This window comes from Phyllostomus hastatus, unplaced genomic scaffold (assembly GCF_019186645.2).
Source record: "Phyllostomus hastatus isolate PE091 unplaced genomic scaffold, TTU_PhHast_1.1 phas_scaffold_11, whole genome shotgun sequence".
NCBI classification, from domain to species: domain Eukaryota; kingdom Metazoa; phylum Chordata; class Mammalia; order Chiroptera; family Phyllostomidae; genus Phyllostomus; species Phyllostomus hastatus.
In genome coordinates, this window is record NW_025334005.1 from 1635479 (window position 1) to 1649492 (window position 14014).

The window sequence follows — 14014 nt, forward strand, 5'->3', positions numbered from 1 at the left end:
GAGACACACAGCACCCCCCCAAGGGGCCGCCGTGGGCCGTGGGGGTGGACTCAGAGGGTCTCAGCACAGGGCCGCCTGGCACGGAGAGGGCCCTGTCCTCTGGGCGCTGCTGCAGCAGCGACCACGCGCTGCCTCGGGGTTCCCGAGGCTATGGGGACCCCTGACGACCCCACTCCCCCGAGGAGAATCAGGTCTCATCCGCGCACGGACGTCAGGGCCCCGAGGGCTAGCCTGGGCCAGGGGACAGGACAAAACAGGACAGGGACCCAGGGCTGGACAGGCATTGGGGAATCCCCGAGATAACCCTGAAGATGACCTCCGCGACCCCCTCGGGGCTAGGCGCTGACCGACCCCGCCTCCAGGTCACACCGAGATGTGAACCGGTGCGGTTCAGCCTGGCGGTGCCACCGGGGGATCCAGACACGTGGCCCCGCCGGCTCCTGCCCCCACTGGACTGCACCCCATGGTCGTTTTAACCGTGCGACCTCGGTCCGAGCCGCACTCGGGACAAAACTGCTCGTTGCACACCCAGCGACTCCTCGGACTCTAGAGGGAGCCCAGCTGCCCCCACGAGAGCACGCAAGATTTAACCCACAAGAATACTGAAGGTCAAATCCAAAGAGGTGCCCCCACACCTCCAAGGCCACAGGACAGGCCGTAGCTGTGCGGCCTCTGTGTTGAAGCACTCTGACGCCAAATTCCGGCTCAGCGGGAGCCTGCGTGCCGGGATCGGCTAGCGATGTCTGCGGTGTGCACAGCACAGGATGCGGTGGCAGCATTCCCGGTCCGTTCACCCCAGATCCTGCCCGGACTCCTCTCCCCACCTCTGCCCAGGGCCCCTGCTCACCTCCCTGCTCACCTGGGAAGGGACCGTGTTGTGAGGTGCCCGGAGCTATGAAATTGAGGGGCACGTGGGGGGTCCCGCTGACGTACTCATGGGGGAAGGGCCCGTGGGCCCCGGCGTAGCGCTGACACACCACGCGCTGGCAGACGAAGTAGACCCCGCCCATGACGAAGAGCGAGAGGATGATGCCGATGACCGGCCCGATGGCGCTGCTGTGGGCCGGGGGCTCGTCCAGGAACGGCTTGGTGATTTCTGTCAGGGCACAGGCAGGAGGAGGGGGTCAGCGTTAGCTGTGCGGGACCGCCTCCCCTGTGGGCAGAGGCCGTGTGGCCGGGAGGAGCTGGTGCTGCGCGGGCCCAGCACCCACTGACGGAGGGCCAGGAGAAGGGAGGCGCTGGGGTGCTGGGGTGCCAGGGAGCCACGCTGACCGCAGCAGTACCGGCCCGCTGCCCTGGCCTGCCGGGAGCACCTTGCTCTGCCCCCTCCTGCTGCTCTGTTTGCCTGAGCTCTACCTGCACCCGACGGCCCCTCAGCAGCCTATTCACCCCCTTTGTGTGGGGCTCTCCATGGCGGCTGGAAATGTGCACACAGTTGCTCCTATGAGTCACGAGCTGCGCCAGGAGGCTGGGCCAGCAGGCTGGTTACGAGGACGGACCACCAGGCAGTAGGCGGGGGGCAGGCAGACAAAGCCCGGGGTCTCCCGGCCCACCTAGCGATGGGATTCACCCATGCAGAGGGGCTGGGCTAACAGGTGCGCCAGGGGCCCAGGACCTTCCTCGCTGCGCCACGCAGAAATCCTGAGTGTGGCCACGGCAGAGCATGGCCGGGCCTGGACTTAGGGGGCTCAGCCCAGCCTGCAAAGCCAGGAGCCCGCTTGGGGCAGCACAGGTGCACCCAGGGGGTCCATCTGGGAATCCTGTGTATGGGGTTGCCGGGTGAGGGGGTGCTCCTCGGGCTTGGTCCACTGTCAAAGCCACCAGGGCCTGGGGAGGCTGTCTGTGACTCAGACAGGATGGAAACGCGGCTCTGGACTCAGCTTGGACGCGGCCTGGCACGGGTGATTCTGCTGCCTGACAGCTGCTGCTGGGTAAGGTCCCTGGGCAGAAGGGACCCCATCGCTCACGGTTTCCTCTTCCCCCTCCCACCTCAGCCTCTCGGCTTCCCCCACCTCCAGGAAGCACCCCCTGCCTGCCACCAAGGCCAAGGACTTCCAACCTCCCAGCCTCCTTGAGCACGGCCCCCACTTTGTTCCCTCCCTCTAGACCTCACGCCCCTGGGGCAGGACCTCGGCCCCGGGGGGGGGGGGGCACTCCCGCCCTCCGTGGGAAGCCGCTCACCGCACATGAGCTCGTCGGAGCCGTCGATGCAGTCAGGGAAGGAGTCGCACTGCTGTTTGATGAGGATGCACTGGCCGCTGGCGCACCGGAACTGGTTGGGCAGGCAGACGGCTGCGGGGAGGGGAGCGCGCACTGAGGCAAGCCCGAGGGCGACACAGCTCCCCGCCCCGCCACCGCGGACCCGACAACCAAGGTCTGGGTTCCAGAGGCAGAGCAGACAAATGGGGCCCTTTCTAGCACCAGGCAGGTCGGGGGTGGTGATCCAGCGTGCACCCTCCCCTCGATGCCCCCCGACCCCGGTTCCGATGCCTCTGCAAGGCTGGCGTCGGGACTGGCAAGGAAGACACACACCCTGAGGACGCCCCAGAGGTACTGGTCAGGCTCCTGTCACAGGGCAGGCCCCGAACAGCGCAGGGACCAACCCAGCCCCTGCCCCAAGGCTCTCCCAGGTCCCAGGAGGTGACAGCCAACTAGAGGATCGCCCACGAGAAGCCTTGGCTCCCTAGACAGGGCGGGGCGGGGCACAGACGAGGTCTCAGCAGAGCTCGACCGTGAAGGCAACGACATCCCACGCAAGGGACCAGCGCCGCTCGCAGACCTCTGGGGAGGGAGGAAGAGAAAGGCTAGGTGCCGGTGGCTCCTGCCGCCTCCCTTCCTGCCCCCGAATGCTGTCCTGGAAGGAGCCTCGGCCCCAGCAGGGAGGCTGCTGCCCAGGGGCTCAGCCAGTGGGCATGTACTTAGTATCTAAGCCCCCTCCTGCCCTGCCCCGGCTGCCTGGCTCTGGGCACTGGAGACAAGAAGTCCCTGTTCTCCAAACAGATGGGACGATTTGGAAGGTTCTGGAAACAGCTGGTGGAGCCCAGAGGCCACGCGAGCACCAGGAGTGACATTCGCAGCACGAGGGGCATGAGGGGAGAGCACAGATTTAGGCTCTGAGGGCCACTGGCCCCTATCGTTAGCTGCTTAATTCCGCTGTCTCCGCACACGACAGACACGCATGAGGCTGCCCGCGACCCCGTCAAACTGTACTGACGGAAATAGGTGGCGGTCTGCATGTAGCCAACAGGCCAGTTTGCCGATCCTGGGTCCATGGCCTCCACCAGGTCCTCAAAGGGTCCCTTAGCTGGGAAGACTTCACGACTGGGACTTCATAGAAACGCCTGGGGAAGTGACCTCCCCCCTCCCCCGCCCGGCCGTCAGCTCCCACAAAGTCGCCGCTCACCACGAACAGGGCGGGCAGGCAGTGACCAGACAGCACCGGAGTTACCTAAGCCCAGGGCCCGCCGGCGACTCTGGGGGAAGGCCGTGAGAGGGACCCATGGAGAGCGCAGTGGCGGTCACGGGCCGTGCTGCTGACTATGCGCCACGGGAACCGCCAAGCCGGTCATTTGTGAAAGGAAGGCTCTCGGGGGACACAGCGATAAGTCTCACTGCCCAGTGCGCCCGGGACACCAAGGCCCATCTCTGTGCTTCCTGGTTCAACGGGCCGCTAGAAGCTACTCAGGGGTAAGTGCTGGCCACGCACGCCGTCTTCTGGGGTGGGCATTTATTGTGCCGAGGTGGAGGCCACGAGCGGGACTTGCCTCGGGTGTCTGCAAAACCCTTGCCTGAAGGAACGACGGCAGGGCTGGCTCTCACAGTCCCCCGTGGAGCCAAACTGCCTGGCAGGACAGGATCGGGGCAAGCGGCAAGGGTCTCCTTATTTGGCCTAAAAGTAACTTCTTTCCCTCCCAAGCGGAGGAGGGCCTGACCATCTCGCTCCCGTCGGAGGGTTTACAGAGCCCCTACCCTGGGCAGCCGGAGACCTGCCAGAGTAAGACACGCGCCGAGAAAGGAGGTGGGAAGGGCGTGGCCTGGGGCGGGGCCTTGGTGGGCAGGGCCTGGGAAGGGCCAATGGGGTGTGGGCAGACGGACAGGGGCGGGGCCTCACCTTCGCAGTCGGCCTCATCCGAGCGGTCCTGGCAGTCCGCCTCTCCGTCGCAGCGCAGCCTCAGGTCCACGCACTGGCCCCGCGCGCAGGGAAACTGGGCGGCAGAACACACCGGGCACCCCTCCTCGTCGCTCTGGTCGTCGCACTCCGGGAAGCCGTCGCAGCGCCAGGCCCCAGGGATGCAGTCAATCTCCCCAGTCGCGCAGGCGAACTGGTCCGGGGAACACGTGGGAGGCTCTGGGGAGGACAGAAACACCGTCACACGCTACATTACCCGGCGGCGGCGCAAAGAAAACCCGGGAGCTGTATCAGCGTGTGCGGCCCCTACTGGGGTGCCCTGTGCCTGCCCTAGCCCCGGTGTGAGATGAAGGCGGGGCCTGGCTGGTGTGCTCAGGGGCGCGACCTGCTCCGTGGGCTGAGCGTGGGCCTGCGAACCCAACCGAACGGCGGGCTGCTGGTTAGGTCCGTCAGGCCACCTGCCGGGTCACGGGGGTCCCCGCTGGGGGCAAGTGAGAGGTAACTGATCGATGTTCTCCAGCATTGATGTTGCTCTCTCTTCCTCCCCACCTTCCCCTTTCTCTAAAAAATAAGTAAAATCTTTTTTTTTAATAGACAAAAGCAGTGGTAGTAAATGTTAGCTGAAAGACATGGACTTTTTTTTTTTTTCATTCAAGGGAAAGGGGCTGGGACGCAGACCGGCAGAGATAGGGGGGTGCCGGCAGACAGAAGGGAGGGGACCCGCTCCCCGCTTTGGGCTGCCCCCTTTCCCAGGGTTCCCCTCGCCATCCCTTGTCCTCTCCTTCGTGTGGGAGGTCACAGAAAACCGAGGCCAGGAAATCCGCCAGAATTCCCTTCTAAGGTTTAACCTCAGTCCCCCACGCCCTTTAAACCTGAGGAAAACCGTGTTTGTGTCACATAGAAGCGACACATGTAAACCTTTCAATGTGCGGGACCCGAGCGGCTCCCACATAACCGCCAGGCCCTCGCCGGGCTGCAGGGGTGTAAGGCAGGGCAGGGGTGTGCACAGACACGGGGAGAAGCCCCCACCGGGCCCACCCACACCAGACACCCCAGGGACAGCAGGAGCCCGGTGCGCAGGTGCCTGAGAGGGGCCAGGGATGGATGTCTCCATGCTGAGCCACCGGCGAGGACCACGCACAGCGGCTGGGGTCCAGGGGACCCAACGACAGCAGGGGACACACCGTCTCAAGTTCACAGGACACAGTCACCCAGACAGACACACGCTGGGCCACGCGACAGATGGGAGCGAAGTTCAAAGGACAGAGATCCCGCCACGTCTGCTCCCAGGCCACAGTGGGATCACGCGAGAGATTGGTCAGGGGATCACACACACCCTTCTAAATAACACGGGGGCCAAAGCATACGCCGCAGGAGGAATGTTAAAACGCTTGCACTGAAAATGCAAATGCAAAATTAGGAGTAACTGTGGACACAGCAAGGGCAGCGCGTAGAGGGAAACGCACGGCCCGGCACGCGTGTATCGGGAAAGAAAGGGTGACAGGCAACGCATGTGCCTTGGAGACTGACGGCAGAGGGACCGTGACTTTGAAAGGGTGCAGGGCAGCCGCGAGTGGGCGGAGGATCGGATCCCTGTCCAGCTTCCCCACAGAGAGTGCTGAGGTCACACCCACCGCCACAGGTCAGCAGGTTCTGCAGGAGCACGAGGTGGACGGGGCAGGAGCACCTTGGGGTCCCGTCACCCTTGGCGATGCAGATGTGGGAGCAGCCGCCGTTGTCCCGGGCGCACGGGTGGGCCGCTGCAGAGACAGAAAGAGGGGGGGAGTTGAGTTGTGCTTCCCGCCGCAGGACTGCAGTCCAGAGGGTGGAGGGGGTGAGGGTGGAGGGGGCGAGAATGTACAAGAGCTGGCCTTCCTGTTGCCCAGGCCCCTCCCACTCAACTCCCCGGGGGGGACGGCCTCTGGAGTCTGTGCCCGGGGACACTGCACTTTGCAGCTGAGGAAACGGAAGCTGACAGCAGTCACCGAGCTGGCCCTATGTCACACGCCGGCGCATCTTCACCGGCCCCCGCTGTGCCCACGGCCGGCACTCTGCACCGCCCACCTGTCTGTCTCCCACTCACGGCGCAGCGGGCTGAGTGGGGGGCCCCCAAAAGGTGTGTCCACATCCTACGACCCGGAACAGGGGAATACGACCCGATTTAGAAAAAGGGGTTTTGCAGATGTAAGCAAGGGAAGGATCTGGGGACGAGGTCTTTCTGGGTTAGCTGGGGGGCCTAGAGCTAATGACGGTAAGTGTCCTCGTGCGAGATGACAGAGGGGTGAAGACACAGGCACAGCGGAGAAGGCCACCTGGGGGCGGGAGCAGAGGCTGGAGAGACGCGGCCACAAGGAACGCCTGGGGCCACCAGAGGCTACAAGGGGCGGAGAACCACCGCTCCTTCCGGGGCCTCGGCCGGGGGCTGGTCCTGCCGACACCTTGACCCTGGACTCCCGGCCTCCAGAGCTACGGGGGAACGCATTTCTGTTCTTTTTGTTTTTATAAATATATTTTTAAAAGATTTTATTTATTTATTTTTTAGAGAAGGAAGAGAGGGAGAAAGGGAGACAGAAACATCAATGTGTGGTTGCTGGGGGTCATGGCCTGCAACCCAGGCATGTACCCTGACTGGGAATCGAACCTGCAATGCTTTGGTTCACAGCTCACGCTCCATCCACTGAGCTACGCCAGCCAGGGCACATTTCTGTTCCTTAAGTCACCCAGTTCGCGGTAATTTATTGCAGCGACAACAGGACACAACAGCACACGGGAGTTAAAACACAGGGTCTGACTCCCTGGGGGGCTCACGCATTTCAATTCCACTAACACTGCACCCAGCACCCGAGCGACAGGAAGGAGGCTGGGGAGGGCAGGGGGTGGCTGACCGCCCCCCGACCCCGGCGAGGGCAGGTGGCAGAGGGCACTCTGCTCCCCACCCCCAGCAGTCAACACGGAAGTGACGGAGTCCCCGTGTCAGAGGTCACACCCCAGCTCTGCGCAGGGAGCCCAAGACCTCGATCAGGCCCAGGCGCTTGTACTTGGTGCATAACTCGATCGAACGTGGTCGCCGACTCGCCTACAACGGACAAGCCCCGTGGCCTCGGACACGAGCCCCACCGTGTTTCTCAGCCAACTGACGGGGGAAGAGAACGTCCCGTCCGGGCACTGCTTTCTCAGAGGCAAAGCAGAATTACTGTGAGATGTGCCCACTGCGATGACAGCGAGCACAGGGCCTGGGGGTCCCAACATGGCACGGCTGGGGGGTCCTAGGGGGAGAAGCTCCCCCACCACGAGAGGGACTCCTGAGCTCGGGGGCAGCAAGGAGTCAGCAGCGGCCACTCAGACGGAGAAGGGAAGGGGATCAGACACAGACAGAGGCGCCCCGGGGAGCAGGCAGATGGTCAGTGGGAGGACGAGGGGCTGCGGGGAGGCTGCTGAGAGGGGCACCCCCGGGGCCTTGACAGCGACCAGACCCTGGGCATCACAGGACAGGGGCAGCAGTGGCCCCGCTCGCCCCGTGGGCAGCCCAGGCATCCACTGAAGGAAGGATGAGAAGACCGAGACTCAGGCGGCGCCCCTGCCCCCATCCGCAGGGGCCCGGATAGGCGTCCGTGGAGAAGGAGGGGTCCCGCTCCCCCAAGGCTTCGGGTACAGCCCGGCTGTGGCAGGCAGAGAGCGCTAAACGCCCTCCAGCTGCCCACCCTGACCCCTAGCACAGGGGTGTGCCCCGGGTTTTGCAGGTGTAACCAAGGCAACTGCCCAGTCAGCCCAGCTGAGCCAATCAGCAGGGAGATGCAGAGACGGGGCCTTGAGGAACAGAGTGTGTTCTCCGGCCGGAGGAGGCCGGAGACTCGGACCTGGCACTGGGGCCGAGGGGGGCACAGGGGCAGACCCGAGCGTGGCCTCAGGGAGCCCAGAGCAGTCCCTGGCTGACTGCCAGAAAGAGAACGGGGCCACGGGGCCACCACTTCCTGCCAGCCCCACCTCCCGTCTTCCCCTAAGGGCGCTGGTTCGGGGTCGCTGTGCCGTGAGCGCGTGCCCAGCCTCCCCGGGCGGCCCCCCACACCGCCGCCCACCCCCCACGTACAGAACTCCTCCAGGCTGACGTCCTCCACGGCGTGGATGCCGGTCAGGTGGGCCACACGGCCCTGGACGCGGGTCCTCTTGTCCCCCGTGGTCTTGTCCACACGCTCGATCATCTGCTGCTGGCGGTCCGTCCAGTAGAGGTGCTGGCCCAGCACGGTCAGGCCCACGGGCTGCACGATGTTGGCATCCTCCAGAGTCAGGCGGTTGGCCCCTGCAAGCGGGACCAGTGCCCTCTGAGCAGCGGCTGACCCCGAGAGCTCAGCACAGGCATGGCTTGGGAGGAGAGAGGGCTGCCAGGGAGCCAGGGGGGGGGGGCGGGGGTGCAGGCTTCCACCCTGGGGCTGGGGCAGATCGGAGACCAGCCCTCAGACAGCCCTGCTCCCACCTGGGCCAGCCTTGGGGTCAGGGAACTAAGACCCCAACCACGGATCCTGGTTGCTGGCCCCCTGTAAGCAAGGTATCTCCTGCCCCCCGCCCCCCCACCCCATCTCCTGGAAGCAAAGGCCCCGGAAGACTCTCACTCCACTCCAGCCCACAGGCCTCCTGGTCTAAGGCGGCCCCCTGTGAGCCTGGGTGCCGGAGGCAGAGGCCGGGGCGGGCCCCTGCTCCACCCCACGCTGTGGGACCCAGGGCAACTCGCTCACCCTCTCTGAGCCTCATCTTTGGCCTCTGCCACGCAGGGACCTTAGCACTCCTGGTGGGACGATAGGAGGTGCACACGAAGCCCCAGCCCCGTGTCCTCTCCCAGTAGGGCCCTGACGACTGTGGCTACCGCCACCACCGCTACCTGTGACCAGGAAGGCCAGGCGTCCCCGGGCAGCTCAGATCCGTGGGTCACTGAGGGACCCGACCCCCGGGACACCCAGGGCACGCACCTGACAGGTCGCAGCTCTCGATGCGCTTCAGGTCCGCGTCCACCCAGAAGAGCTTGCCCAGCGCGTGGTCCACCACGAGGGCCACGGGGCGGATGAGGCCCGTGGTGAAGAGGACCTCGCGCTCCGTGCCGTCCAGGGCCGCGCGCTCGATCTTGGCCGCGCGGTCCTGCATGTTGGTGAAGTACAGGTACCTGCGGGAGGGCAGCGGGTGAGGCACAGGCCTGTGTGCTGCCGTCTCCCCAGCCAGGGTCCAGCCTGAGAAGCACCCGACCGTCCGGCCCCAGACCCCGCGGGCAGCCAGAGGCGCTTTGGCACGTTGCTGGTCACACGGCCCGGCCTCTCGGGGCTGGCCCCTGCAGCCCAAAGGTCGCGCCCCGTCCCGGGTGGAATGGTGCACCCTCAAACCCATGACCATCCGGAACCTCGGGATGTGACCTTATCTGAAAACAGGGTCTTAGCAGAGAGACTTAAGGATCAAGGTGAGGCCAGCCCGGGTTAGGGCAGGTCCCAGATCCCGTGAAATTGTCCTTAAAGGAGAGAAGAGAGGCCACACAGAGACGCAGAAGTCCCTGTGGAAACAGAGACAAAGGCTGGAGCGAAGCAGCCACAAGTCCCGGGACACAGGGAGCCCGCGGAAGCGGAGAGAGGCAGGGAGGACGCTCCCCTGGGGCATCTGGGGCCGGCGCCCTGCCCACACCTGGCTGGGGCTGGTGGTCTCTGGCACCGGGCGAATAAACGTCGGCTGTTCTAAGCAACCCCCCTCCCCGCAGTGTGTGGTCATTTGCTGTGACGGCCCCAGGACTAGTTCTCGACCCCCTCTGCTCCTCCAAGCTACTGAGAAGGCCCCGCCCCCACAGAGGGCGGCTCATGTGGTTCCTGAGCAACCGCCTGTGTCACGGGGGCTTCTGCTGGCCGAGCCCCCGTGCGCTGCAGGGGCTGGGACGACTGTCATCTTCACTCGTTCAGACCAGAGCACCGAACCTCCGAGAGGTTACGCCACCTGCCTGAGGTCGCACAGGCAGTACAGTGACAGAGTGAGGATTCCAGCCAGGGTCTGCCTGGCCCCGGGCCCTGCGCTGGCCCCCGCTGAGCCCCACCCTGCACAACGGTCCCGCGGGGACTCACAGACAGCCACGGCGCTCCTGCCTCCGGCCCCCAGACTTTTAGGAGCTCGGCTTCATTTCCGAGCTCCCTGTCCTGTGGGTTTAGGGCCCCCTCCCGCCCCGGTTGTTCCCTTTCGGCCCTGAAAGTCCGTGCCCATCAGCATGTCCTGGGTGCCTTCCCGCCCATCGGAGAACCCGAAGGCCACCAGGCGGGAGCATTGGGGACCTTCCTGGGGGGAAACCTCCCAGGAACTGAAGCTGTGCCCAAGAACAGCCAGCATGTGAGGTAGTGAGCTCCCCGTGGTGGAGCATATGTAAGTGAATAACCAGCCACCACCTGTGATGCTAACTAACGGAAGGGATTTTTGTATGGGGTTCAAGGTTGACGGGGATGACACAAAGCTTACACGCCTCCTGAGTCTCTCCGCAAAACCTGGGCCCTCCCCACACCTGCGTCCTGCCAAGACCATCCCTGGGTGTCCCTGCTTTGTGCGGCGACCACGAACGAGGGAGTGTTCCCTCGTCCTGCTCCGGCTGGTGTGGCTGGGACCCTGGGAGGAGCTGCCCACGCACCAGGATGTCGGGGGCAGAAAACCCCGCCCAGCCCGAGAGGCTAACGTCCAACAGAGGGTTGCTGGCCCACCCCCTCGGGGTGCAGCCCCCCCCACCCCCCGAATTGTGGCGGCCACCCGCCCCTTCGGCCTCGTACCCTCGCTCGGCGTTGACGACGATGGCCCTCGGCTTGTCTCGGTCCCCGCGGAGCACCACGCCCATGGCGTCCCCGTTCAGCCTGTGCACGTTGATGGTGTTGGTGGCCTCGCACGTCCAGAACAGCGTCCGGCTGTAGACGTCGATGCTGAGGTCGTGCGGCTGCCTGTCCGCGCTCTGGCTGGGGCTCGGGGAGGTCAGGACGGAGGGCTGTGGACAGTGAGGGGCGCCGCTGCAGGCACGGCCGGGGGGGCTGGGGCCCCGGACCCGACCCGCGTGCAGGCTGGAAGTCAAAATCCCCACCCGGCCGTGTGGCTCTTACCCACGAGCACCTGGAGAATGAAACCGGTGCCCACCCACTCAGACCCCAGGCCCACCCACTCGGAATTCAGCGCCCAGGCCAGCCAGGCCCTTCTCTCCCAGTCCTGTTCCTGACCGCACGAAGGACGCCCCACGGCGGAACAGTCCACCCAGGATGGCCACCCCCCTGAAGACAGCTCCTTTCTCCTCCCTCCTCGTTTGCATGGACTCAGGTTTTGGGTTGAGACCCTCGAATCTCTGTTGTTTACATGTAGAAGGCCAGCACACAGTGTGCAGGACAGGGGGTGACCTTCACTGCCCTCTTCTCCGAGGGAGCGGCCAGGGGCCCAAGGTCTGGTGAGGGTGAGGGTGAGGGTGAGGGTGCAGGGCCCAGGGAGGGTGCTGTGGATGCCAGGCCTGAAACCCGACTTTGGGACACAGCCATCAGAAGAGCTGGCTGAGAACAGCACCATGGCCCCAGCTGGCATAGCTCAGTGGACTGAGTGCGGGCTACGAACCGAAGTGTCACAGGTTCGATTCCCAGTCAGGGTACATGCCCGGGTTGCAGGCCATGACCCCCAGCAACCGCACATTGATATCTCTCTCTCTCTCTCTCTCTCTCTCCCTTCCCTCTCTAAAAATAAATAAATAAAATCTTAAAAAAAAACCTCCACAGATTTTCATGCCTTTAAAAAAAAAAAGAACAGCACCGTGAAACAAAGGGCTGCCTGCGCCCCTCCCCTGGGGGACAACCTTTAACGGTCAGACAGTCTGATAAAACCTCAACCTGAATTTCAACGCAAGTAACAATATTGAGGCTGATGCAACGTTTCTAACTCGAATTTCATTCAACACCGACACCAACACCCTCCTCCTCGCCGATACATTCCCGGCAGGTGGGCCGGCCCACGTGACCACTGACAGGGGAGCAGAGAAGCCAGACGTGGTGCGTCCACAGGACGGGGTGCAACTCAGGCTGGGGGAGGTGGGGAACCCCAACAGCTGCTCCCCTGTCGGGGATGAGCCCTGAGGGCCTTGTGCTCAGTGAAGTAAGCAAGACACACAAAGACACACGATTTCATACGTGTCTGTTTCCACCCATGGGAAGCACTGAGAATAGCCCAATTCACAGACAGGGGAAGTAGAACGGCGGGTGCCCGGGGCAGGCGGGAGTGGGGGGGCAGGCACGTGCGTGACGGGGGGGGGCGGGGGGCAGAGTTCAGTCTGGGAAGACGAGCGGTTCCGGAGACCGAGGCGGTCTGGGCTACACAGCAACACAAACGCACTCAGCATCACCGCACGGCCCGCTTAAAAACCAGCAAATGTCCTGTCACGGGTGTACGCCACCACCAGAAGCTTCGAACGAAGAGGAAAGGAAACCTAGCCCGGCAGAGAGTCGTTTAAAACATCACCCGTGGGACCCGGGCAGGGAGCCTCCCACAGGACAATCAAAGCCAGAGCCAAGGGAGGTGGGGCTCAGCACAAGACCGAGACCGGGCGGGAACCACGTCTCCAAATTAAGTGAAAACCCGGCAGCGGCTCCTGAGAGGGCTTCTTCCTCCAAGTCCTCCCCCACCCCCGCCCCCAGGGCCCAGACGCAGCCCTGGGTGAGGCTCCAAGGCAATTTGCGCCCTGCAACTTTCTCAGCAGGGACGCGCAGCCCGCCAATTAGCACCTCCCCGTTCTCCAAAGGACCCGCGGGGGCTGCCGCCTGCCGCCTGGCAGGATGAAAGAGCTCCATTCCCACCAGGCTCTGCACCCACAGAGACGATGGCACACACCTCCCAGGGGGGCCCCAGCCCGTCCAGACAGCAAGAGGGGAGAAAACAGCAAACTCTGCCCCACAGACTCCAAAACTGTCTGGAATTCTCCACCACCGAGCGTTTCTCTCCATCCCCGTTCCAACTGCACCGGAAGTTCCCCAGGAGGACACGGCCCCTGCACGGACCACTGGGCTCTGAAAGGGGCCTCTGGTTCTGCGGCCTTGGTAAAGGGGGTCTTTGGAAACCAGCAGGACGAGCCGAGAACACGGATGGGAAGGCGGTGACCGTTCCCTGTCACGAGGAGACCCCGGGCGAGCCCCGAGGCTGCGGTGAAAGCCCCTTCCTGCAACACAGGAAGCGGGCGGTCCTGCAAGAACGTGAGTTCTGAAAACCCGCGTGTGCTCCAGCGCAGGGATGTGCCGCGGACCATTCGAGCAGAACGTGGATTTTGCTTTTGCTTCCGTGAGAAGCACCAGGTGAATGGACCCAGCACCGAGCCGAACAGGAAAACACCCCCCCCACCAGCACCCTCTGTCTCCCTGTGAGCCCCCACACCCACTCCCCGCTTTCACAGAAGCCCGCAGGCGGCGACCGCCAGCCCAGCCCTCGGCCAAGTTCAGGTCTCCTCAGGGAAAGCACCGTCTCCGCTGGGCATTCTCCTCCCGGGCTGTTGCTCAACACGCGCGAAATGGTGCCCCCGTATCCGGCTCCCACCCTTGTGCTAGTGCGTCCCTGACGGAGTTCCGAGGAGCGGGCCCCGGCCCCTTCCCCCACGAGCCCCGAGGTTTGTGCTGTGTGACTCTGCAAAGCGTGGAGATTTCCAGAACGCCTCTACTGCCTTAGGGCAGAACTGACTATACAATTCCTGTGAAACGGGAACAAATCCAGGATGAGCAACACCAACTACCCTGCAGAAAACCACTGTGGACAGAAGAAAAAAAAACCCACCAGGTTTGACACCCTGCCCCCCACCTGCCACCAACTACTTCAAAAGCTATAAAATCCAGTTTCTACACGTCTTCAGTCTAAAGGTTTCCTCGCCAGAGCCCA

General features: G+C 64.0%; 1 protein-coding gene across 1 annotated transcript in view; it reads right to left on the reverse strand.

Moving 5' to 3' along the window:
* The window catches only part of LRP5 (LDL receptor related protein 5), a 91724-nt gene that overhangs the window by 7347 nt on the left and 70363 nt on the right, over positions 1–14014 (reverse strand). Inside the window, exons 14-20 of the mRNA XM_045854856.1 lie at positions 10903–11111; positions 9091–9281; positions 8217–8426; positions 5764–5889; positions 4112–4348; positions 2182–2292; positions 860–1096 (exon numbers count right to left, since the gene is read on the reverse strand). Coding sequence (XP_045710812.1) covers positions 860–1096; positions 2182–2292; positions 4112–4348; positions 5764–5889; positions 8217–8426; positions 9091–9281; positions 10903–11111 — 1321 coding nt within the window. The remainder of the gene's footprint in view (positions 1–859; positions 1097–2181; positions 2293–4111; positions 4349–5763; positions 5890–8216; positions 8427–9090; positions 9282–10902; positions 11112–14014) is intronic.